At 43.9% G+C, this 23,852-nt stretch overlaps 1 protein-coding gene across 2 annotated transcripts in view; it reads right to left on the reverse strand.

Moving 5' to 3' along the window:
- Positions 1 to 23,852, reverse strand: part of LOC126248094 (protein GPR107) — a 209,417-nt gene that overhangs the window by 137,336 nt on the left and 48,229 nt on the right. For both annotated transcript variants that reach the window (XM_049948772.1, XM_049948765.1), the window contains exon 4: positions 20,524 to 20,693. In XM_049948772.1, coding sequence (XP_049804729.1) covers positions 20,524 to 20,693 — 170 coding nt within the window. The remainder of the gene's footprint in view (positions 1 to 20,523; positions 20,694 to 23,852) is intronic.

Genomic DNA, 23,852 nt, shown 5'->3' on the forward strand with positions numbered 1-23,852 from the left:
CACAGCATAATCCCTTGCACAACCAACAGCCTTTTTTTTTTTTTTTTTGATCACTGTGATTTTAACATGGCACTGGATCCAATGCCATGCTGAGCTGGTATCGTGCGTCCCTGCTAAACAAATTAGTTGAGCTGTGAATTTCCACTTCTTCTTTAATAACGCTGTCCCAGAAGACAGAATGTAGGTTTCTTATATTCCCTATGGTGTCCCACACTGAGGCAATGGTCAGCCATTGCAGATTCCTCTGGCTGGTCCAGAATGTGTGTGTCATCAGTGTTCCACACATCTGTCCTCCACAATGCAATAAGTTTGTCCAACGTATGACATCCAGCAGCTGCAGAGAATCTTATCGACATCAGGCCTCCTTAAGCACCGGTCACCTTTCACTGAGCCTAAAAGAGCTTCGAGTTTTGTTGGTGGATAAAAGATGCATTTAACTTTATGTTTCTCCAATAATCTTCCTATTTTTGATGAATCACCACCAACGAATGGCAAAACAACCATTCCTCTTTATTCATCTCTTTCTTCCAGCTCCTGTCTTGCTCTAGCATGTGCTGGACGTAAGGCACAGCCAGTCTCCCATTTAGAATATTCATTCTCTCAAAATACAGAATGGAGGTGGCTTAGCTCATCAGACAAACTGTCAGAATCCGATATGGCTCATACTCTGTGGACCAACATTCTGAGCACTCCACTTCATTGTGCAGGAAGGTGACAGCTGGTGGCCTGTAAGTATAAGTCCATGTGCATAGGTTTATGGTACACAACGTGACCCAAGCTGCCATCCTCTTTTCTCCACACCAACTCGTCCAGAAACGGTAGTTCGCTGGTTTTCTCCATCTCCATAGTGAACTTGATATTTGAATGAAGAGAATCAGACCCCTGAGAGAGTCTATTAACAAAGTTTCAAGAACCAGCTTTAAATGATTTCTCTATGGATTTACTACCACCCACTATGTATCACTCACTCAAGGATCATGAGGATAAGATTAGAATAATTACTGCATGCACAGAGGTATTCAAACATTCATTCTTCCGGGCTCCATACATGATTCGAACAGGAAGAAAGCCTAACAACTGGTACAATGGGATGTACCCTCTGCCATGTAGCTCATGGGGGTTTGCAGATTACACATGTAGATGTAGAATTTAGGTGTTGCAAGAACGTACCCAGCGATGCAGTGCCACGGGGCCAGATAACAAAGATGTCATCCATATATCGCCAAAAGCACGTATGTTTCAACTTCGCTGATGGGAGAACTCCCTCCTCAAAATATTCCATAGAATGATTGGCCACAATGGATAACAAGAGCCTAATAATTGTGACACCATCAGTCTGTTCAAAGTATTGGTCACTGAACAAAAAGTAAGTTGATGTGAGCACAAGCTTAAATAAATCAACAAGTTCCTTTCCAGCTTCTCACCAATGAGCAACAGTGATTCCGGCAATGGCACTTGAGTGGAAAGTGAGACCACAACAAAGTTAATGAGAATATCTGACGGTGCAAGTCACAAGTTCTTAAGCAACAGCACTCAACTACATTGCTTGATGTTTAACCAGGTTGCATTTTGGCACCCCAATATTGCTAAATATTGGTCGAAGAGGCATGATATCCTTGTGAATCTTAAGCAGTCCATATATATTCTGGGAGGGGGGCGGCAGGTGCCTATGTACAGAGTCTTCTGGCCACAACCTCAGAGATAAGGCTTACAGAAGGGACTGAACTTTGCACCCACCCCAAGAATACCACCCACTCTGGATACTATTAGCTTTTTTGAACATCAAGGTCATGGTGGAGATGGAGAAAAACAGTGAACTACCATTCCTGGATATTTTTGTATGGAGAAAAGAGGATGGCAGTTTGGGTCATCCTGTGTATTGTAAACTTACACAAATGGATTTATACTTACAGGACACCAGCTGTCACCATCCTGCACAATGAAGTGGAGTGCTCAGGTTGTTGGTCCACATAGCACAAACCATATCAGATTCTGACAGCTTGTCTGATGAGCCACACCACCTCCATTCCATATTTTGAGAGAATGGATATTCTAAATGAGAGACTGGCCATGCTTTATGTCCGGTGCATGTTAATGAAAGTCAGGAGCTGGAAGAAAGATATGAACTAAGAGTAATGGTTGTTTTACCATAAATTGGTGCTGTTTCTTTGAAAATACGAAGACTATTGGAGAAACAAAGTTAAATGCATCTTTCATCCACCAACGTAACTTGGCACTCTTTTAAACTCAGTCAAAGACGATCTGTGCTTAAGAAGGCTTGGATACCCTGTAGCTGCAGGATGTTATACATTGAACAGACTTATCACCCCGTGGAGGGCAGATTTGTGGAGCATTGATGACACACACGTCTGGACCAGCCAGAAAAATCTTCAATGGCCAAGCATTGCCTCAGTACAGGACATTGTATGGAATACCAGATTACCAAAATTCTGTCAATGGCACCTTCGTACTGGGACAGCGTTATTAAAGAAGAAGTGGAAATTTGCAGCTCGACTAATTTGCATAACAGGGACAAAGGATATTAACTCAGTACAGCATGGGATCCAGTGCCAGCCACGATAAAATCAAAGTGATCACAAGAAACAACTGTTGGTTGTACGAGGGATGACACTGCGGTGGTGACATAGTTATTTTTTTGACAATGGAGAGGACAGGCACACGCTATTGTGGACACGTATTTCGGCCAGCAGCTCCTAACAAAAAGTGCTGAGGCAGCCGACAGCAGTTCACAGTACGACTGACAGCCTCTGCATGTGTGTGTATCGTCTGACAGGTGGAGTAGCCATCTCTCTTGCTACCGATCTGCATGTTTGCACTAATGGTCACCAAAATTTGGTGCTTTCAAGCCTGCACAGTTTCTTCTCTGATAGTCATAAACAGAAGACTTCGGTCACATCCTGAACAATGTGTTCGCCACACCTGGTGAAGTCATTCAGTTGTGCTGATGAAATATTTGGGAATTTTCACAATGGATGCAATGTCTTGCGTGAGAAATATATTTACAACTAGTCCGTCAGGAATGTTTCGAGCAAGACATAGGCATTACATGGTCAAAAGGCAAGCAAATCTCTAGAGTTATTAGTGAAATTTACTCGACAAAATTACGCCTTTGAATACTCAATGCTTTTAGTACCTGGGTTAAATTCACCTATAATTATAGGAATAGACTGGTTATCTCCCCTCCCCCAGCTCAAGGAGAGCTTTATTGCCCTCCAAGAAATTCGATGGACAGGGAGTGGGGTATTGGAAAAGAAAGAGGGCACTATGTTCTATAGCTGTGATGATAACAGACATGAGTTTGGTACATGTTTCCTTGTTCATAAAGGTCTGAAACATTTGGTGATGAATTTTACACCTATTAATCCAAGGCTATCAGTAATTAGAATAAAGGAAGATTCTTTAATTATAGTATAATTAATGGACATACACCAACAGAAGAATCTATTGAAGACCTAAAAGATGATTTCTATGATGCCCTTGAAAAAGCTTATGATAAGTGTCCAAGGAATGACATCAAGATCTTGCTGGGTGATTTTAATGCACAACTTGGCAGAGAAGACATGTTCCAGCCCGTAATTGGAGCCCATAGTAAACATGGATCCACTAATGATAATGGAATAAGATTGATCCCCTTTGCAGCCTCCTGGAATGTGATAGTGGGATCTACCTGGTTTCCCCATAAGGAGATACACAAGGACACATGGAAGTCACCTGATGGTAGAACCATTAATCAAATTGATCATGGACTGATAGACCAGAGACATAAATCTAACTTGTTGGATGTTTGAACCTTTTGTGGTCCTAATGTGGATTCAGATCATTTTTTTATAATCGCCAAGATAAGGAAGTAGGATATCAAATGCCAGAAAGAAAGACACACTAGGAAAGAACAGTACAATATTGCAGCACTGCAATTAACAGAAACTTACTAATCGTACTGTCAGAAAGTTTCTCAGGTCCTGGAACAAGAACAAAAACATGTAACAATGCGAGACAGTAATGACATAGAACAAAAATGGCTGACTATAAAAAGAGCTATAGACATTTCAGCTAAGGAAACACTAGGGATGGAGAGAAAATCAATAAGGCCCCCATGGTTTGATGATGAGCAAAAGAGAGTGACTGAAGCAAAGAACAGGAAAAATGCACAAGAGGCTTGTTGGACGATTATTGAGAGAAAAGGAGGATCGAAAAGATGACACATCGTCGAAGGAAAAGGGAATGGACTAAGGCTGAAATAGAATGTATGGAATTGTCCAAGAAGAAGAATGAAACAAGGAAGTTCTTTATAAAAGTAAACAATGCTAGAAGACAATTTGCTCCAATAACCAGCTAGATTAGAGATGAAGAAGGAAACATAATAAGTGAGAGTAAACAGACTCTGGAAAGATGGCGGAGCTACTTTAATGACCTGCTGAATCGAGAGACAAAGCAAGCAGAGGATATCTGTAATGATTGTGAGCAAGGAATGGATGATGAACAGCTACTGGATGGCCCAAGGTTAGAGGACGTTAAAAAAGCTTTAAGGAAACTGAAGAATAACAAGGTCTCTGGCACTGATAGCATTCCTGCAGAATTGCTAGAATGTGTAGTAGCAACATTAGAGCAGTCTCTGTTTGAACTTATCACTTTCATATGGAAACAGGACAGGATGCCAAATGAATGGAATGAAGCAATACTATGACCCATTCATAAAAAGGGCGACCGAACGGAGTGCCATGGAATCACCCTCCTGGACCTGGGGTACAAGGTGTTATCTAATATTATTTTTTATCGGCTGTTCCCACAGGTGGATAAACAAATTTGAATACACCAACGCAGATTTCGACAAGGAAGGTCAACAATAGACCAGATTTTCAATCTGAGCCAAATTTTGGAGAAAACTGTTGAATATAGAATTGGAACGCATCACCTCTTTATTGACCTTAAGGCTGCCTACGACAGCGTCAATAGAAACCAGTTGTTTCATGCCTTACAGGAGATGGGGATACATGGAAAACTCCTGAGAATGGTTAAAATGATGATGTCTGACGTAAGAATCTGCAGTTGAGTTCGAGGAAATTACTCAGACCTCCTGGAAACAAAAAATGGGCTATGTCAAGGAGATGCATTAGCATACTTATTATTTAATGTAGCACTCGAGAAGGTGATTAGGGAAGCAGGCCAATAGAACATGAGCACCATCTTTTACAAGTCAGTGCAGATTTTAGCATATGCAGATGACGTAGACATCATAGCACGGACAGCACCAGCAATGAAAGAAGCTTTTACAGCCTTAAGTCGAGCAAGTAAGAAGATGGGCCTTGCGATAAATTGAAGATAAAACTAAATACATTGCCTGTTGGAAAGTATATCAACCCAATATGCCGTCAGATTTCAGTGTGAATGGATACACATTTGAAAGAGTTGATAGCTTCAAGTATCTTGGATCCACAGTCACTTGCACTAATGACATCTCAACTGAAATTAAGATTAGTCTGATATCAGCAAATAAGGCATATTTTGCCTTGAGTAATTTATTCCGGTCAAGACTCCTCAGCTGCCCAACGGAATTCACCATTTATAAAACTCTTGTTAGACCAGTTCTCACTTATGCTTCAGAAACATGCCCGTGAAGGAAACCGATGCAAGGCTGCTCAACAGATTTAGAGGAAAGCTTTGAGGAGAATAATTGGCCCCGTGTATGAGAGAGAACAATGGAGGAAAAGGTAAAATGCAGAATTGTACACTATATAAGCCGATGCTCCTGTAACAAAAATCATACGATCAGGAAGGATAAGATGGGCAGGTAATGTGGCAAGAATGGAGGAGCCTGAGGTGATAAAGAAGATTCCCTTTGGTAGTCCAAGAACAAAAAGAGGGTGAGATCGACCTCAAGCAAGATGGCTGGATGGAGTAGAAGAAGACCTACGGAAGCTCGGATGCAGAAACTGGAGGAGGTAGCATGTGACCATGATAGAGGGCAGAAGCTCGTGGGGAAGGCCAAGGTTCATCCTAGACTGTAGTGCCACAGAAGAAGACTGTTTATCAGAACATAGCGAGTTATTAGATTATAATGAGAGTTTACCAACGTTTCATTATGGGATAGATAAGAGAAGAGTAACATTAAATTTTGATGCAATGGCTCTGCGCAATGATAAGAAATCCTTGATTGCTGAAATGGTTATGTACAATAATACAGAGAATTGTATTTTAGATTATAATATGAGAGTTGAGGAGGAAGATATAATGAATATAGTTAACAAGGCTTCAGGAACTTCATTACATGAGAAGTTAGACTCAATATCATCATTGATTACAAAAATGGACGTTTCTTTCTTTAAAACCAGAGATAATTACAGACATTGAGTGAATTCTGAAAGTTAAGCCACATGAACCACTTTTTGTACGGCCATCTGCCGAGTGCTGTATGCAAACAAGGTGCAATCAGCCCTTGTGAAGCCAATTGTAGAGCTACTTGATTGAGGAGTAGCAGCACTGGTCATGATGACTGAGAATGGGTGGAAAAGCAGTGTGCTGACCACATGCCCCTCAAGAGCAGGGTGCTGACTGTAGTAGCCACCAGAAAGATCGCGGGAGGCACACATTGGCACGGCGCGTCACGGGCGGTAGTTGCCGCAAGTAGAGTCCCGTCCACCAGAGGGCACGCGAGAATTCGGACGCGACCTCTGCCGGCGTAACAACAAGAACAACAACAACAACTCCAGCAGCACGGGCCGTGCCCAGTGAGTCAACATCGGGCATGCCTAGGACCCAGTCCCGGTCTACGCTAAGTGAAGTGCGACGTAAACGTGAATAGTGTTACTACACAATTGGCGACGAGTAGGGTCGTTCTTTCGCGTGTTGCGTCGTTGTTCCGGTTTCGCAGTTTCTCCACGGCATGGAGGATTTGGTGCGAGTTTTGGTTGCGCAGCAGACGGAACTCATGGCCACCATGAAACAGGTGCTTCCGGCGTTGCTCTCCACGCCGTCTGCTCCGGCGCAGTTCCCTCCTCCCTTTCCCCCGTATGACGAGACGGCGGAGGATTGGGACGCATATGAACATCGCCTTCGGCAGCATTTCCAGGCGTTTCATGTTGCCAAGGCGGAGGTATGTCGTGCTCTTTTCTTGTCTTGGATATCTCCCTCGCTGTATCAAGTTTTGCGGCAGCTAGCGCCGTTGCAGGAACCCTCGTCCTTGACTTTTGACGCATTGTGTTCGTTGCTGTCTTCATATTATCGCCGCCGCACGTATGTTGTGGCGGCTCGGGTCGAGTTCTATCAATGCAAGAAACAGCCCCATCAGTCTTACCGGACGTGGGCTGCTACCCTGCACGGTCTTAGTCGCAAGTGTCATTTTGTCACGGAGCAGTCGCGAGAGTCGTATGCCCACGTTATGGTACGCGACGTCATTGTTCGTTCGGCCCCTGATAGGGAGGTCCGGCAACGGGCCCTGCAGTTAGAAGACCCTTCCCTCGAGGAAGTTCTGTCCATTGCTCAATCGTATGAAGTCTCTCACGCGGCAGGTCAACAGCTGGAAGCGTGGTGCGACGTCGCGGAGGTTCAGGGTGGCGCGGCCGCTTCCACTGTGTCCGGGGTGGACGACGTGCGAGCGGTACAATCCGGCCGTTACGGCCGCTCCCGCACGGCGCGTAAACAGAATTCCGGCCGCCGGCCCCTGTTGCCGTCCTGTGCGTCGTGCTATATACATCACGATCGGTCAGAGTGCCCCCAGCGTTGGGCCGTTTGTCGCAAATGTAATAAAAAAGGTCACATTGCTAAAGTTTGCCGCTCAGCCTCAAAGGCATCGAAGGAAGCAAGTACAGAGGACATGGACGTTGACATTCAGGAAGTTTCATCGGGCCAGGCTCCCGACGCATCGGCCCACAAACTCTTTATTGAGGTGTCGGTTCGGTCGCGCCGGTTACAACTGCAAGTAGATACGGGGGCGGCAGTTTCGTTGTTGAATGCACAAACTTATTCCGACCTTGGATCGCCCCCGTTGGCGCCAGTTTACCGGCGTCTACGCGGTTATGGTAAACAGTTCATTCCCCTACTGGGTCAATTCACTACCGACGTGACGTACAAATCAGTCACTCGGCCTATTACTTTTATTGTTGTCAGTGATGCGAGCTCCGCTAACCTTTTTGGCCTGGATGCCTTTCAGGCTTTCGGTTTTTCTATTGCTGACACCATACAGTTGGTCTCCGAAGACGTTCCCTATCACTCATTGGAATCTTGGATCTCAGACTTTACAGATATTTTTGAGGAGGGCCTGGGGCGTGTTTCCGATTTTGAAGCTCACTTAACGTTGAAGGCGTCGGCTCGCCCGTGTTTTCTACGCGCGAGACAGATCCCCTTGGCTCTCCGCCCTCAGGTAAAGGAAGAGCTAGACCGGCTGACAGCCCTAGGGGTCGTTCTTCCCGTTTCTTCCAGTGAGTGGGCTTCGCCCCTCGTTATTGTCAAGAAGCCCTCAGGAAACTTACGTCTTTGTGGCGATTTCAAGGCCACCATTAATTCCCAATTGGTGGTGGACACCTATCCTTTGCCTCGTGCTGATGAATTGTTCTCCGCCGTAGCGGGTGGCCAATATTTTTCGAAAATCGATCTGTCGGAGGCTTATCATCAGATACCTCTTGATGAGGACTCCAAACGGCTGGCGGTCGTCAACACCCCGTTTGGCCTTTACCAATACCAGCGGTTGGCTTTTGGAATATCCAGTGCCTCGGCGATATTCCAGCGTTATCTTGAGCATGTCACGTCGACAATCCCTCGTTGTATTAATTACCTGGATGACATAATTGTCACAGGCCGCAGCACGAAGGAACACTTGCACAACCTTCGCACCCTCTTTCTTAAATTCAGGTCTGTGAGCTTGCGTTGCAACCTGCGTAAGTCAACCTTCTTCCAACCGTCCATTGAGTATGTGGGCTACAACATATCTCGGCATGGCATACAGCCACTAGGAAGTTTGGTCCAAGGTTTCGTCAACCTTCCTCGGCCCACTTCGCTGAAAGAGTTACAAGCTTTTTTAGGCAAGATAGCCTATTACCACCGGTTTATTCCCAGGGCTTCCACTATAGCCCACCCCCTGTACTGCCTTCTGCACAAGGGTGTTCCGTTTGATTGGTCGCCTGCATGCGAGCGAGCGTTCACCTCGTTGAAGGGCCTCCTCACTTCAGCCCCTTGTTTGGCTACTTTTGATCCCCGTAAGCCGTTGGTCCTGGCTACAGATGCTTCGCAGTCTGGGGTGGGGGCGGTCCTGGCCCATCGCAACGCAGACGGTTCCGAGCAATCACTGGCGTTTGCGTCTAAAACGCTTAGTCCCGCGCAGGCCCATTACTCCCAGGTGGAAAAAGAGGCTTTGGCCATTGTCTACGCTGTTACCAAGTTTCACCCTTTCTTGTACGGCACGAAGTTTCAGTTAATCACTGACCATAAGCCGTTAATATCGTTATTTGGTCCCACCTCTCAGATTCCAGATAGGGCGGCCCACAGACTACAGCGCTGGGCCTTGTTCCTCTCTAAGTACCATTATGACATTCATTTTCGCCCTACAGGGCAGCATGCCAACGCCGACGCTCTTTCCCGTCATCCGGTGGGCCCGGATCCTACGTTCGATCGAGAGGAGATTATGTGTTTTCATCTGGATGTGGCATCCCGCCAAGCAGTTGATGGCTTTCCGATCACTAGTTCTCGAGTCGCCAGGGAAACGGCGGCTGACCCGGTTCTACGGCAAGTAGTTCGCCTCATTCAGCAGGGGTGGTCCTCCCGCCCTCCAGGCCGGGCCTCGGACCCTCTTCGTAATTATTTTCTTCTACGAGACCGCCTCTCGGTCTTGGAAGGGGTTCTCCTTCTGGCTACCGATGATACAGCTCCTCGCGTGGTTGTTCCTGCAGGTTTACGAAGGGAGGTCCTCATGTTATTACATGCGGGGCACTGGGGTGTTTCCCGTACTAAAACCTTGGCTCGCAGACATGTGTACTGGCCCGGTATTGACAGAGAAATTGAGCACTTGGTGGCCGCCTGTTCCCAGTGTGCGAGCCAACAAGCATCTCCCAGGGCAGCATTCTCTTCATGGCCGCCGGCAACACAAGCATGGGAACGTGTTCACATCGATTTTGCGGGCCCGTTTCTCAATGGCTTTTGGCTCATTGTCATTGATGCTTATTCCCGATTCCCATATGTGGTTCGCTGCTCCTCAACCACTTCAGAAGTTGCAATCCAGGCACTAGCAAAAATCTTTTCTGTGGAAGGTCTGCCAATCACCCTGGTCTCAGACAATGGACCGCAGTTTATTTCGCAGACCTTCCAGGATTTTTGTAGGCGCTTCGGTATTCGGCACGTTTGCTCTCCCCCCTTCCATCCACAATCGAATGGGGAAGCCGAGCGCATGGTGCGCACATTTAAGACGCAGATGAAAAAGTATGTGCAAGAATTTCCTGCAGAGGAAGCCTTGACGTTTTTCTTGACGGCATACCGGACCACACCAATGGGCGATCGCAGCCCCGCAGAGCTCCTCCATGGGCGTCAACCTAGGACTCTGCTGCACCTCCTCCGGCCTGGTCCTCGCCAGTCTTCACAAAACGAAGTACCTGGCTTTCCACTGGGTAGGTCGGTCTGGGCCCGTGGGTTTGGTCGCAATCCACGTTGGATACCGGCGGTGGTCCTGCGCCGAAATGGCCGCCGGCTCTATACCTTGCAGGCGGGGGATCGGGTGGTACGTCGTCACCAAAATCAGCTACGTCCACGTTCGGGCACCCAGCCTCTGACCTCTCGGACACCGGCTTCCCCATTGCCGGCACCTGTATTGGTTTCACAGGGGACGTTACCTCCTCTCCCCGCTGTGACTCTGCCGCACTGCGATGGTTCTCAGCCTTGGCAGCCTCCAGTAGCTCCAGCACCGGCATCGCCATCATTCGAGATGCCCCAGCGAGAGCCGGCCCCCCTAGCAGGTTCGGTTTCTCCGGGGGCTAGTTCACCTGTGGTTGTCCCTTCCCCTTCATCCCCACCACTGGGTCTTGCCCCTCCCGAGGTGGGACGGGATCCGGAGTTCGACAGCTTGTCACCCGTTCTGTCCCGAGCTCCGGTTGTGGGACGACGGGGGCCTCTTCGTGTGGGTCACTTCCAGCTGTATTCGAAGGTTCCAGCTCGAGGGTTGGCAGATCCCCTCGACTCCGGCCATCCAATGGATGTGGAGGTCATCACTCCTGCCCGACGCTCCACCTTCCGACGCAGTGGATCACAGTGGCTTCACCCCCCGAAGGAGGAGGAGTGTAGTAGCCACCAGAAAGATTGCGGGAGGCGCACATTGGCACAGCGCGTCACGGGCGGTAGTTGCCGCAAGTAGAGTCCCGTCCACCAGAGGGCACGCGAGAATTCGGACGCGACCTCTGCCGGCGTAACAACAAGAACAACAACAACAACTCCAGCAGCACGGGCCGTGCCCAGTGAGTCAACATCGGGCATGCCTAGGACCCAGTCCCGGTCTACGCTAAGTGAAGTGCGACGTAAACGTGAACAGTGTTACTACACTGACCACTTGCCCCTCCGCGTCCACATCTGGCAACGTGTAAGGGCTGAGGACGACATGACAGCCAGTCAGTACTGTTCGGCCTTCAAGGCCTGTTCAGATGGTGTTTGTTTTTTTTACATCCCATAACAGCAGCAATGAAAGTAGGGACTATTGAACCATCAAACAGTTGTTATAACAGTCTATCATTTATTGTCAGAAAACCAGATGGATTGGTATGGTTAGTACTAGATGCAAGGACAGTTAATAAAATCATAGAACCAGAACAATACAGACCTCCTATCATCAAAGGATTATTGTCAAAACTTACAGGAGCAAAATATATAAGCACGATGGGTTTAACGTGGGCTACTGGCAGATCAAGTTACATGCATAGTCTAGGATATTTTATATTTATTTTTTATTTTTAAGGTACATCCATTGGGGCTGAAGAGCTTGGGCTCAAGATCTCACTATCTGTATTTATTAAAGATTTGGATAGAGCCATAGCTGAGGAATTATGTGGAAAGATCTAAGACTACGTGGATGACATTGCAGTCATTTCCAAAAACTGGACTGAACAGCTTCAACCGTTAAAACAACTTTCTGCAAGATTGTATTCACAGAGAATACCTATTATGCTCTTAAAATCATAATTATGTCATGAAGTTAAATTCTTAGGTCATGTATTAAATACTGAAGGTATAAAAACCAGACCTACATACATTGAATGCTATAACCAAATGTCTAGAACCATCTATTAAGAAACAATTAAAGTCATGATAGGTTATTACAGTAAGTTTTTACTACAGGGGGTGCTGAACACACCTCATTTATTAATGTTACTAAAGCAAAACACCTCTTGCCAGTGGACACAGGAATGTAGGTCAGAGTTTAACAACATGAAAACTAGTTTGGTGGAAGCACCACTACTGGTACATCCTAACTCTAAAGAATCTTCTCATCTGGCTACCAACACATCAGAATATGGCACTGGATCCCATCCCTATCAAGAAATACGTTCTGTGAATAGAATGAAATACTGCCCGATTGCATCTGCTAGTAGGATGTTTACATCTCATGAATTACGGAATTACAGAGGAGATGCTGGCAGTTGTTTGGTCATTCAAGAAGTTTAAATACTGTGTAGCGGGACATGAAACAATAGTGCACACCGACCATAGTGCATTGAGCTTCCCACTTAAAAGTAAGCTTTTATACAAACAGTTGACACACTGGGTGTTATTCCTTTAAGAATTTAATTTTTAAATACACTATGTAAAGGATACAGACAATGTTGTGACAGAAGCACTGTCAAGATTACCAGTAGATTAAAACCTATGGAAGACATAAAGGAGAGAGGTAATTTTATGATTTACTTCTTGAAAGTGAACAATTAAAAAAAAAAATAATAAATTGCTTAGTAAAACTTTAGAAATGGAATGACAAAATCACGATGTGTTGGGCAACTATATTCATTACTTAGAACAAAATCCAAATGACAATAATGACTGGAAGCTCCTTAAACTTTTCCATAAAAACAAAAATATTAACAATTGGTTACTATGTATTCCTAAGAATAAAATAGATCTAATAACCTGGTATATTCATTTAGGGTAAGCTCATCCTGGATTGAAAAAGTGCATAATGCACATCAGAAAGGGTTATCATTTTAGAAACATGTCCAGGCAAGTTAGAAAAATTCTGAATCAAGTAGTACATGTCAGACAGGCAAAACACGAACCTGGAAGATGTGCACCTTGATCTACTCCATAATACCACAAGCATTTTGGGATTTAATGGCTGTGGACTTCTGCGGTCCACTGCCTTGAGGGTGGGGAGGAATGGTGTACGTCTTCACTGTGGTTGAATGTTGGTCAAATTTCAGTTGTATCCACTGAGAAGCACCACAACCAACTGCACTGTGTCGAAGCTCAAGAGTAATTACTTTAAACATGTGGGGAAACCAAAGAATTTGCTATCAGACAACGGCACCCTATTTACATCTAAGCAATTCAAAGAATTCTGGCTGAGGAGATAGTAAATGATATATTAACTTCCAGATATCGCCCACAAGGAAATATGGCCAAGGAAATTACATGTGCACTAAATAGGTTGCGTCGCACGTATTGTGCAACCCAACAATCTATGTGGGTAGATCTGGTGGGGGAATTCAAAAAACACTGAACAAAATGCCTCATTCAGTCACTAAAATATCTCCATTAGAAGTAGGGGTAGACAAGTTGAGGGAGAATCTATGTTGAAACATATAGAAGAGCCCAAAGTAAATGAACCCTCACAAATGTGACAAGAAATAATATTGAGGAATTATTAAGTAAAGAAGGAAAAAGAGGTGGAAAAAGGGAGTCCAACATACTATAAGACTAGGGACCTGGTATTATTGAAACGCCATAAAAATAGTTCTAAGAATGAGAAATTGATAAATTAAGTTCTGCCCATTGTATGAAGGACCTCCTGTAATTACAAGAATGCATTCCCCCAAAGCGCAATACTGAATGGCCCAACTACTAAAAAGGTGAAAGGTATTTTTAATACTCAAGACTTGCAACCTTTCATAACAAATAATAACTGAACAGTTATAGATAATGTCAGTTTTCGAAGTGAACCACAATGGTCGACTGCCTTACGGTGGGGGGAGACGGGAACACACACACAGATATTCAGGTACATAATGAGTACTACTAGCACAACTACTCTTGTATGGGTGAATTATTCTTTATTGCTTTTATATAAAGACTATAAAGTTGCTCCGTAAAATGAAAATTTTCTCTTCCTTTGTTAATGTAGTGTTGTGGAGTGACTGAGCTTATTAATACAGTTATAAGAGTTCATAAGTTTTGTTGCATTGCAAACAATATCCATGGCAAATGACATGTTTGCCCTCTAACTACCAATCACCTTTCAATATTTCTCCACTCTTTGAAACAAAACTGTAATAATGACATACAGGTTAATAATCTATGATCATTACTTATTTAGTAATAAGTAATCCTTTTTTGTGGGGTAAGATGATTCTATCTGTTTTGGTGAAATAATTTTTGGGTGATGGTTTGTATAGTTTTCTAGGGGAAAGTAGTTATAAGTAGACTATTTGCTCTTGATTGCCGATTTTGGTCAGTGTGCAAGAATAATATATGGACCTTGACAGGGCACCAATGGATCAAAATGTTTCCAGTCAAATAACGATAATGTCAGAGGCAGTCAAGCCTCAGTAAACTCCTAATCAATTTAATGTTCACTAGTTCTTATGGTATAATTGATGGTGAAAATAAGGTCCTCCCTCCTATAAAGGGAAGACTCTATTATCTAGTATTGATAATTGATGTAAAAGTATAGATAATAAGACTCTTTCCTATATGGGAACATACATATAAATATTCAGTTATGGTCAGATACCACAGCAAAAAGGGTTAATTAGACACCTAGGAACATAGTGGAAGTTGATCCATCAGAAATGTTGTACACTGTAATTAACTCATGTACTGGTAATGCTACTTAAAGGATCTGAATCAATGTTTCAAGAAGGCTAATTAAGACAGTAATTTACACACAATAAGTTACAACCACGAAAAATGGAAAACAATAATATTTAAGAATTGAACCCTGATGTATTACTGAACCTCAAATGTTATACAAATCACCATTTGATGGAAGCTCCATTGTTACCAAATAGAAGTTTAAACACACTGCTCGTTAAAAAACACTACTATACTCATATTGTAAATGCCAAAATTAAAGCAAGGGGTGGTGGTATCCTCCTTTCCACTGAAAATGCTTCGCCGCGTGTTGTGGTACCTGCGTCTTTGCGTGCTTCAGTCTTGCGCCCCCTTCACCAAGGGCACTGGGGTGTCTCTCGCACAAAATCTCTGGTGCGCTGTCATGTGTACTGGCCCGGCATTGACTCTGAAATCGCACATATGATCGCTGCCTGCGGCCCTTGTGCGTCACAGGCCGCTGCCCCCAAGTCATCTTTGTCACCGTGGCCTTCGCCTGAGAAGCCCTGGGAGCGTATTCATGCTGACTTCGTGGGACCTTTTTTAGGTACTTATTGGCTTCTTGTTATTGACACCTACTCTAACTTTCCTTTCATTGTCCGTTGCACATCGCCTACCACCGCGGCAACCACCAATGCTCTAACTCGCATTTTCTCTTTGGAAGGCCTTCCCTCTACTCTTGTTACTGATAATTGTCCACAATTTGCCTCTTCCGATTTTGCAGATTTTTGTGCCCATCATGACGTCATGCATGTCATGGCCCCTCCATTGCATCCACAGTCAAACGATGAGGCTGAACGACTGGACCGCACATTTAAGGCTCAAATGAGGAAACTCCTTACTGCTGATGATGGCTTCCCCAATTTCTGGCTTCTTACCGTTTCACCGCCATGGGCGACCACAGCCCGGCTGAGATCTTACATGGCCGACAGCCCCGCATGCTACTTCATCTTCTGCGGCCTTCCATCTCACGGCCACGGGTGCCTTCACTTGGCCGGTTTACCATCGACGACCTTCTATGGGTATGGGGATATGGCAGGCGGCCAAAATGGAGTCCTGGCCGCATCTTACGATACCGTGGCCAACGCTTGTATGAAATCCAGACGGGCACGGGTGTTGTAGTGTGTCATTCGGACCAGCTCCAGCCTTGTGTGCCGGCAACACCTGTTCCGGATGCTGCTACACCACCTTCGGCTCTACCTGACGCTTGGGATACTGGAATCTCTAATTACTAACAACACAGTCCTCTCACAATCATATCGGTGCCAGCACAAGAACTGATGCCACCAGGAGACATGCCCATGCAGGAACCAGATGACCATCATCTGTCGGAGCAACTCTACTTGCCTCCTTCTCCTACAGACGTGGACACATCGCCCATTACTCCTGTTATAACAACCGGAATTGCCGCAACGGGCAGATTGGTGCTCGAGGCCCCAGCAGATTCAACCCCCACGTCTCCTGTCATCTCGACCTGTTATCACAGGGGACACTTCCGTCCGTACGAGAAGCCTCCTCCTCGAGACTTTACGGCCAGTCAAACAACACCTATGGACGTTAGCAATCTACAGGCCACCTCCATCAAGACCTGTGCAAAAACTTCAAAGGGGGGAAAAGTGTTGTGACTCGCCGATCTTTCAAAGTGCCGCCGCGCAGTTACGCGTGTCCTCTACATGCGGCGCTGTCTGCCAGCCATGCAGCAGCAGCACCACCTAAGCGGCCAGCCAGCCAGCGGCCACTAGACTCAGACTCAGTTATGATTTGACTGTTAAAGTGTACACACGTCTTACTCTGTTTACTTGATCTGTGACTTTCATGTATTGCGTCTTCCTTGAAATATACAGGGTGTTACAAAAAGATACGGCCAAACTTTCAGAAAACATTCCTCACACACAAATAAAGAAAAGATGTTATGTGGACATGTGTCCGGAAACGCTTAATTTCCATGATAGAGCTCATTTTAGTTTCGTCCACCTACGCTCAATGGAGCACGTTATCATCATTTCGTACGGGATACTCTACCTGTGCTGCTAGAACATGTGCCTTTACAAGTACGACACAACATGTGGTTCATGCACAGCTCCTGTGCATTTCAGTCGAAGTGTTCGTATGCTTCTCAACAACAGATTCGGTGGCGGAGGCGGACCAATTCCATGGCCTCCACGCTCTCCTGACCACAACCCTCTTGACTTTCATTTATGGGGGCATTTGAAAGCTCTTGTCTACGCAACCCCGGTACCAAATGTAGAGACTCTTCGTGCTCGTATTGTGGATGGCTGTGATACAATACGCCATTCTCCAGGGCTGCATCAGCGCATCAGGGATTCCATGCGATGGAGGGTGGATGCATGTATCCTCGCTAACAGAGGACATTTTGAACATTTCCTGTAACAAAGTGTTTGAAGTCATGCTGGTACATTCTGTTGCTGTGTGTTTCCATTCCATGATTAATGTGATTTGAAGAGAAGTAATAAAATGAGCTCTAACATGGAAAGTAAGCGTTTCCGGACACATGTCCACATAACATATTTTCTTTCTTTGTGTGTGAGGAATGTTTCCTGAAAGTTTGGCCGTACCTTTTTGTAACACCCTGTATTTATTCAACTTGAAGTTATAACAATATGGTTTTATAAAATCTATGAAAAGATTATGAACTGGTTTATTGTATTCCCATTTCTTTTCCAAAATTTGACGCAGGGTGAATATTCTTGAATATGAGAAGGGAAGTTGGTTGTAGGCTATGGGCAAAGAAGAGGGATTATTTGAACAATCAAATTAAAAAAATGGAAACGAACAGTAAAACAGAAAACATTAGAGAACTTTACCTAGACATAAATGGGTATAGGAAGGGGTTCAAGGCTAGGACAAATGCACTTCGAGGGGATGCCAGGGGAATACTGACAGACCCCAGTGCTATATTAAGTAAATGGAGGGCGTATTTTGAGCATCTATTAAATGTACACCAGGAAGCAGGAAATGAGCAGGCATACGATATACATACAGCAGAACCCCAGATACTGGAGCCAATGTTAAAGGAAGTAAGAGATGCAATCAACAAATTGAAAAACCATAAAGCACCAGGATCAGATTGCATAACTGCAGAATTAGTTAAAAATGGGGGACAGAAATTGGTGGAAGTAGTTCACAAAGTGATAACTAAAGTATGGAACTCGGAGATGATACCTGAAGAGTGGCAGGAGTCGATTCTGATCCCAATTTTTAAGAAGGGCGACAAAATGGATTGTAGTAATTATAGAGGGATAACATATCACTTTTGTTAATCAAATAATTTCATGGAAAGTAGTTGCACAGTATAAGGACGTTCTACCAGTAGCCTGAAAACACCACAAGAAGAGTTTTTTTGAGATTTTGTACGGTAGTCGTCCGACCAGCACCGGACTCAAAACTGCAAGAAGTTGCATTTTGTTGCCATGAACCCTCACACTGTAAAACCTGGTTGACGCTTAGTCGACGCTTCCATAAATAAATGTCAAGTGTCCACATCAGAAGTAGACCTACTCACCTGCAATTATGGATTTCTATGGAATGCAGTCAGGCCTGAGATACCAATGTCTTAACACCTACAGGGCACAAGGGGAGGTGCCACAGGTAGCAAGGAAAGAAATTAATACAGCAGGAACAGCGCCAAATAACACCCTGAAAGTCGCATTTCCTGCCTACAGTCCACAGGCTAGTAAACAGGCAACTGGCACACTACACACACAATACAATTCTCTTACAAGGTTGACATGATAACATTGTTCCAGGAGCAAACAAAAAAATACAATGCTTCCATAAAGATCTCTCATAGGAGATACAGCTCTGTGATGGCAATAAGATATGGAATAAGCTCACAGCATTGAATGTCAATTTCCTGCAACTGACTATTGCCAAAATGACACTTGAACAAAGATGGGAGAAAAACTGTAGTTTGGTATACTGAAGTATGTTCCTTATGTTTTTCAACAGAATTCATGAGATTTAGCCAACAGTGGACCTAAAAGAAATGTACGAGTATTTCATGGACAATTTATTAGACTTGGAAACTTGCACGAGTTCTTCCAGTGCCCATATGACCAACCGACCTGTTTCCCCAGAACAGAAGGATTTTTTTCTGGTAAAATCTGTTGACAGGATACCTTTTCAGCCCTCTGCTGAATACACTAAAACGTGCCCCTGCCACCAACTAGCCAATAGGGAGATATGAGAAAGGGATCATGTGGTTGCTACCGACCATATCCTGAATTCCAGAGAGCAGTTGTTTCTCTCTCTTGAGTTCTTGCCCCGGGACAGAGCAGGTGCTCTTGGTTTCTTCCTTTCAGGCAGTGCAGGCAATCTCATGCTCCCTGACTCTGTCTCTGCTCTCCCCGACCAACCACTGGCTAGTTTAAACATGAACCACCTTTCTGTCTCCTTCCTATTTCCGTATTTCGACTAAAACTCAGACGCGTACTCCCCTACAGTCCAGCCCAGATGAGGTCTCATCTATAATGTATTTCCAGAATACACCCTGAGTTTCCTTTAAGTCTCTCTTTTCGTTTAAAACCACCTCCCTTCAGGCACTCAAAAGTGATCCCTCTCCCATCCTTGACATCGGCTGCCTCCATACCAGATAAGGTCTGTGCAGACATCTTGTTTCACTAAAAGGGAGCCAAAACACAAACCTTGTTGAGGTGTCCAAAACATCCACCTTATGTTCACAGTCTCTCCTGATGCAACATCTTTCTCTTTCCAAAGGAAAAGAAACTATCTGTGAACTTATTTTTAGTCACTACAAGTCGCTGCCTCTACGCACAGAGTATTTCTGAGCATCCTTTCTAGAAAGGCATATTATGGCTCAAGTACGTTTAGAATGTGCATCTGTGAATACAACTTGAAGGAAAGTACTTAGACAAGGTGTGAAGGTGGCTTTCCAGAAACATAAAACTTGGAATTACTTCCTAAAAGGTATCAGTGTGACTTTTGAATTCATTCATTCATCAAATGTAATGTCCGCCTTTGAGAAAACTGTCTATATAATTTGTTAAGTACACAAATCAAAATAGTATATGGAAGCAAACTAAAACAAAAAGGTCCCTTTTACACACACACACACACACACACACACACACACACACGGGGAAGGGAGGGGAGGGGAGGGGAGGGGAGGGGAGGGGAGGGGAGGGGAGGGGAGGGGGAGGGGGAGGGGGAGGGGGAGCCTGACAGAGAGAGAACCAGCGAGTAAATTAATCTCACCGAGATTCAATAAACTGATGAGACACCACAGATACAAATTTGTAACAAAATATGCATATAATTACCTCAACATTTTGTTGATTCTTTCCCAAAATACTATGTCTTCTGACTTAATGCCATGTCAAGAAAAGAATTTACAGAAGTTGGAATTTAAATGACCATACTGTTGTAAGCTATAAAGCAATTAATGAAGATGACGAAACGGCCCTGATAAAAAAGTACAAAAATAACTCTTTCATGACAAAATTAAGAGAAAAATACCTTGTTTGTCATGCCGAAGTATGCTGCGTCTTGTTCTCTGATTAAAAAGTGTTGTATGTGTAAGTGGCGATATACCAAATTCTCTCTTGGGTCTCATTGCAGGAGGCATGTCATTTCGATTCTTGTAAATTCTAAGATTCTGCATTTCACCACTGCAGTTCACACGTAACCTAGTTTGGGAGACAATAATGTTGTTTAAATGTTGATATACATATCATTGTCACTGTGTGAGTACCCTGTAATTAAAATTAGTAGCTATTTTATTTGCAAACAGATGAAATTTAGCCATGATACCAATATTGGACCAATTTTGATCCATTAATGTTATTAAGCCACAAAACAAAAAGAACACACACATTCCAAGTGACACCTATGCGTACCTAATCTACCCAAGTTATCCATCCAGAAAGAAGGGGACCTACAGTTTAAAGAGCTATCCGAACCATATGTAGTTTCTGATGACTCCTCACATTATTGTTAATATAGTTAGGCTGACATTATGGAGAACCTTCAATTACAATCTTGGGAAACAATAAATCAACTGTGGCGAACAGTGCAAGAATACATTGTTATTTTGGATCTAGAATTATTACGCTAACTGTAGCAACTATATTAGGCATGTGGCCAAGGGTGAAATTTATTGGGTCTAGTGATAACTCTGAAAACAGGTGACAGCTATACAACAGAATCCACTGAAATTATTATACTGATATACACTTATCAGCCAAAACATTATGACCACCTGACTAATAGCCAGGATGTTCACCTTTGGCATGGATAACAGAAGTGACATGTCATGGCATGAAACCAATGAGGCCTTGGCACGTTGCTGGAGGGAGTTGGCACCACATCTGCATACACAAGTCACCTAATTCCCGTAAATTCCAGGGTGGCGGCGATGATCTCTGATTCCACATTCAATCACATCCCAGATGTATTCAATCAAGTTCAGATCTGGAGAGTTGAGGGGCCAGCACATCAACAGGAACTCACCACTGTGTTCCTCAAACCATTCCATCACACTCCTGGCCTTGTGACATGGCACATTATCTTGTTGAAAAATGCCACTGCCATTGGGACACACAATCGTCATGAAGGGGTGTATGTCATCTGCAACTAGTGTACGATATTCCTCGGCTGTCATAGTGCCTTGCACGACCTCCACTGGACCAATGGATGCCCACGTGAATGTTCCCTAGAGCATAATGGAGCCAACGCCAGCTTGTCTCCATCCGCCACTACGGGTGTCAAGGAGCTGTTTCCCCGGAAAACAAAGGATTCGTGCCCTCCCATTGGCATGATGAAGAAGGTGTTGGTACTCATCAAACAATGCAATGCTCTCTCTCTGCGCCAAGGTCCAGTGCCAATGGTCACGTGCCCATTTCAGTTGTAGTTGCCAACATCGTGGTGTTAGCACTGTCACATGCATGTATTGTCGGCTGTAGAGGCCCTTCGTTAGGAGTGTTCAGACACACTTTTACACTCCCCAGCATTAAAGTCTGATGTTATTTTTGGTGCAGTTCACCGCCTATCCTATTTTACCAGTCTGCCCAGCCTATGACGTCCGAAATCTGTAATGAGAGGTGGACACGCAATCCCACCACGTCTGGATGTGATTTCACCCTGGTTTCCCCAAATGTTGAAGACACTCACCACAGCACTCCTCAAACACCTGACAAGTCGTGTAGTTTCCTGAATGCTCTTGCTGAGCCTCAGGGCCATCACAATCTGCCCTCAGTCAAACTCAGATAGATAATGTGCCTTCCCCATTCTACACACAGACAGCACGCTCAGTGGTACTATGTGCATCATGCATGTGTCTGACTAGCAGTCATTCCTCACCAGGTGACCCTGCTATCAACTGGACACATTATATTGATAGTAGGTCGGTGGCCATAATGTTCTGGTTGACCAGTGTAAATGCACCTGAAAATTGCACTTGTTCCATGGGTATTATACACTACGAGTCATAAAATCATAACAAAAATTAGTTCTACATTATTTACTGTTGAGCAGCAGGTAAGTACACTAATTAGTGATTACTTGTCACTCAGCTATCAAACTTATGCTCTTAGTCAGTGTTGATGAAAGTTCCAAGTTCAATGACACCACAACAATAACTGCCACTTTTTGATGTGCCTTTCCACCATTAAATAACTCCTCTGTAATATTATCCATTTGCACATTATCTTTTATCTTCCATCCCTGAATCCAGAGAAACTCATACTTCTGTAATCTTGGAATCTCTTGATATTTTACATGTGACTGTAAGGTGGTGTAACAAAAAAAAAAATGATTTTAATTCATGTGCAAAATTGATGACTACAATATACTAAAAAAATTCTGCAAAAGTAAAAAAAGGAAATATCAAAACAGCAAGGAGAAAGAGATGTTTGACAATAAGCTAGGCACTGGGTTGGAAGAGCAAGAGAATCATGATACAACTCTATGTTCAGAATATTTTTGTCAATTATCAGTAAGTACACAAATTTATGCATTTATGTATGTAATTTACTAAACTGGGACTTAAAAGTCCATGCCAAGTTGATGAGAATACAGGGGAGTTTCACTAAATGCTCCCATTTCCTTAGTCTCTTGGGACAGGTGAAATACATGAGAATATTACATAACGAACACAACCACAAATTGTCTACTCAGAATGCAGATTCCAGTGTTCCGTTTTAAGCTTGGCCTGGCTAAAGTATTTGCAAAACCCATAAGGAAGAGGGAGTCAAAATGATTCCTGCATTTTATAGAAAGTTTCTCACAGTTTCAACTGACAAGCCACAAGGAGGCCTTCTAGAAGGACCAGACATAATGGTGTTTCTGGTTACATACAGAGACGTGAGTTGCTGTACGTCTCTAAAACTTTTTGTATTCTCATTCAGTTTTCTTTCCAAACAACTTGTTGTGAGTGAAGAGATGGGTAAAAAATTTGACCAGGATATGAAGGCCACAGAAATGTATTAGCAGGGCTTTTGGATTGAGTCCATTACGGAAAGCTACTTCTGAATGCTTTATTGTGACAACTCAATGAAAGTACATTAATGACACTCTTCTACAAAGCAGTTTTAGCTTTCAGACCTTTCTATACGGACTTGTGCTTGTTTTAAATATGCTATTACTGTCACTAGGCATACTTGTTTGCATAAAATCTGTATTTGGTGGTTTGTTGAAATTACAATTTTCAAAATCTAATGCTGTAAAATTTCTACATAATTGTAATGTAATAACTGATATAATTTGTTTCCACATTGTAAGTTCCAAACGTTTATTATGATTTATATTAATCTTATCTGTTCTTTCTACAACGTATCTGGCAGATCGAA

Source organism: Schistocerca nitens, chromosome 1 (assembly GCF_023898315.1).
Source record: "Schistocerca nitens isolate TAMUIC-IGC-003100 chromosome 1, iqSchNite1.1, whole genome shotgun sequence".
NCBI lineage: Eukaryota > Metazoa > Arthropoda > Insecta > Orthoptera > Acrididae > Schistocerca > Schistocerca nitens.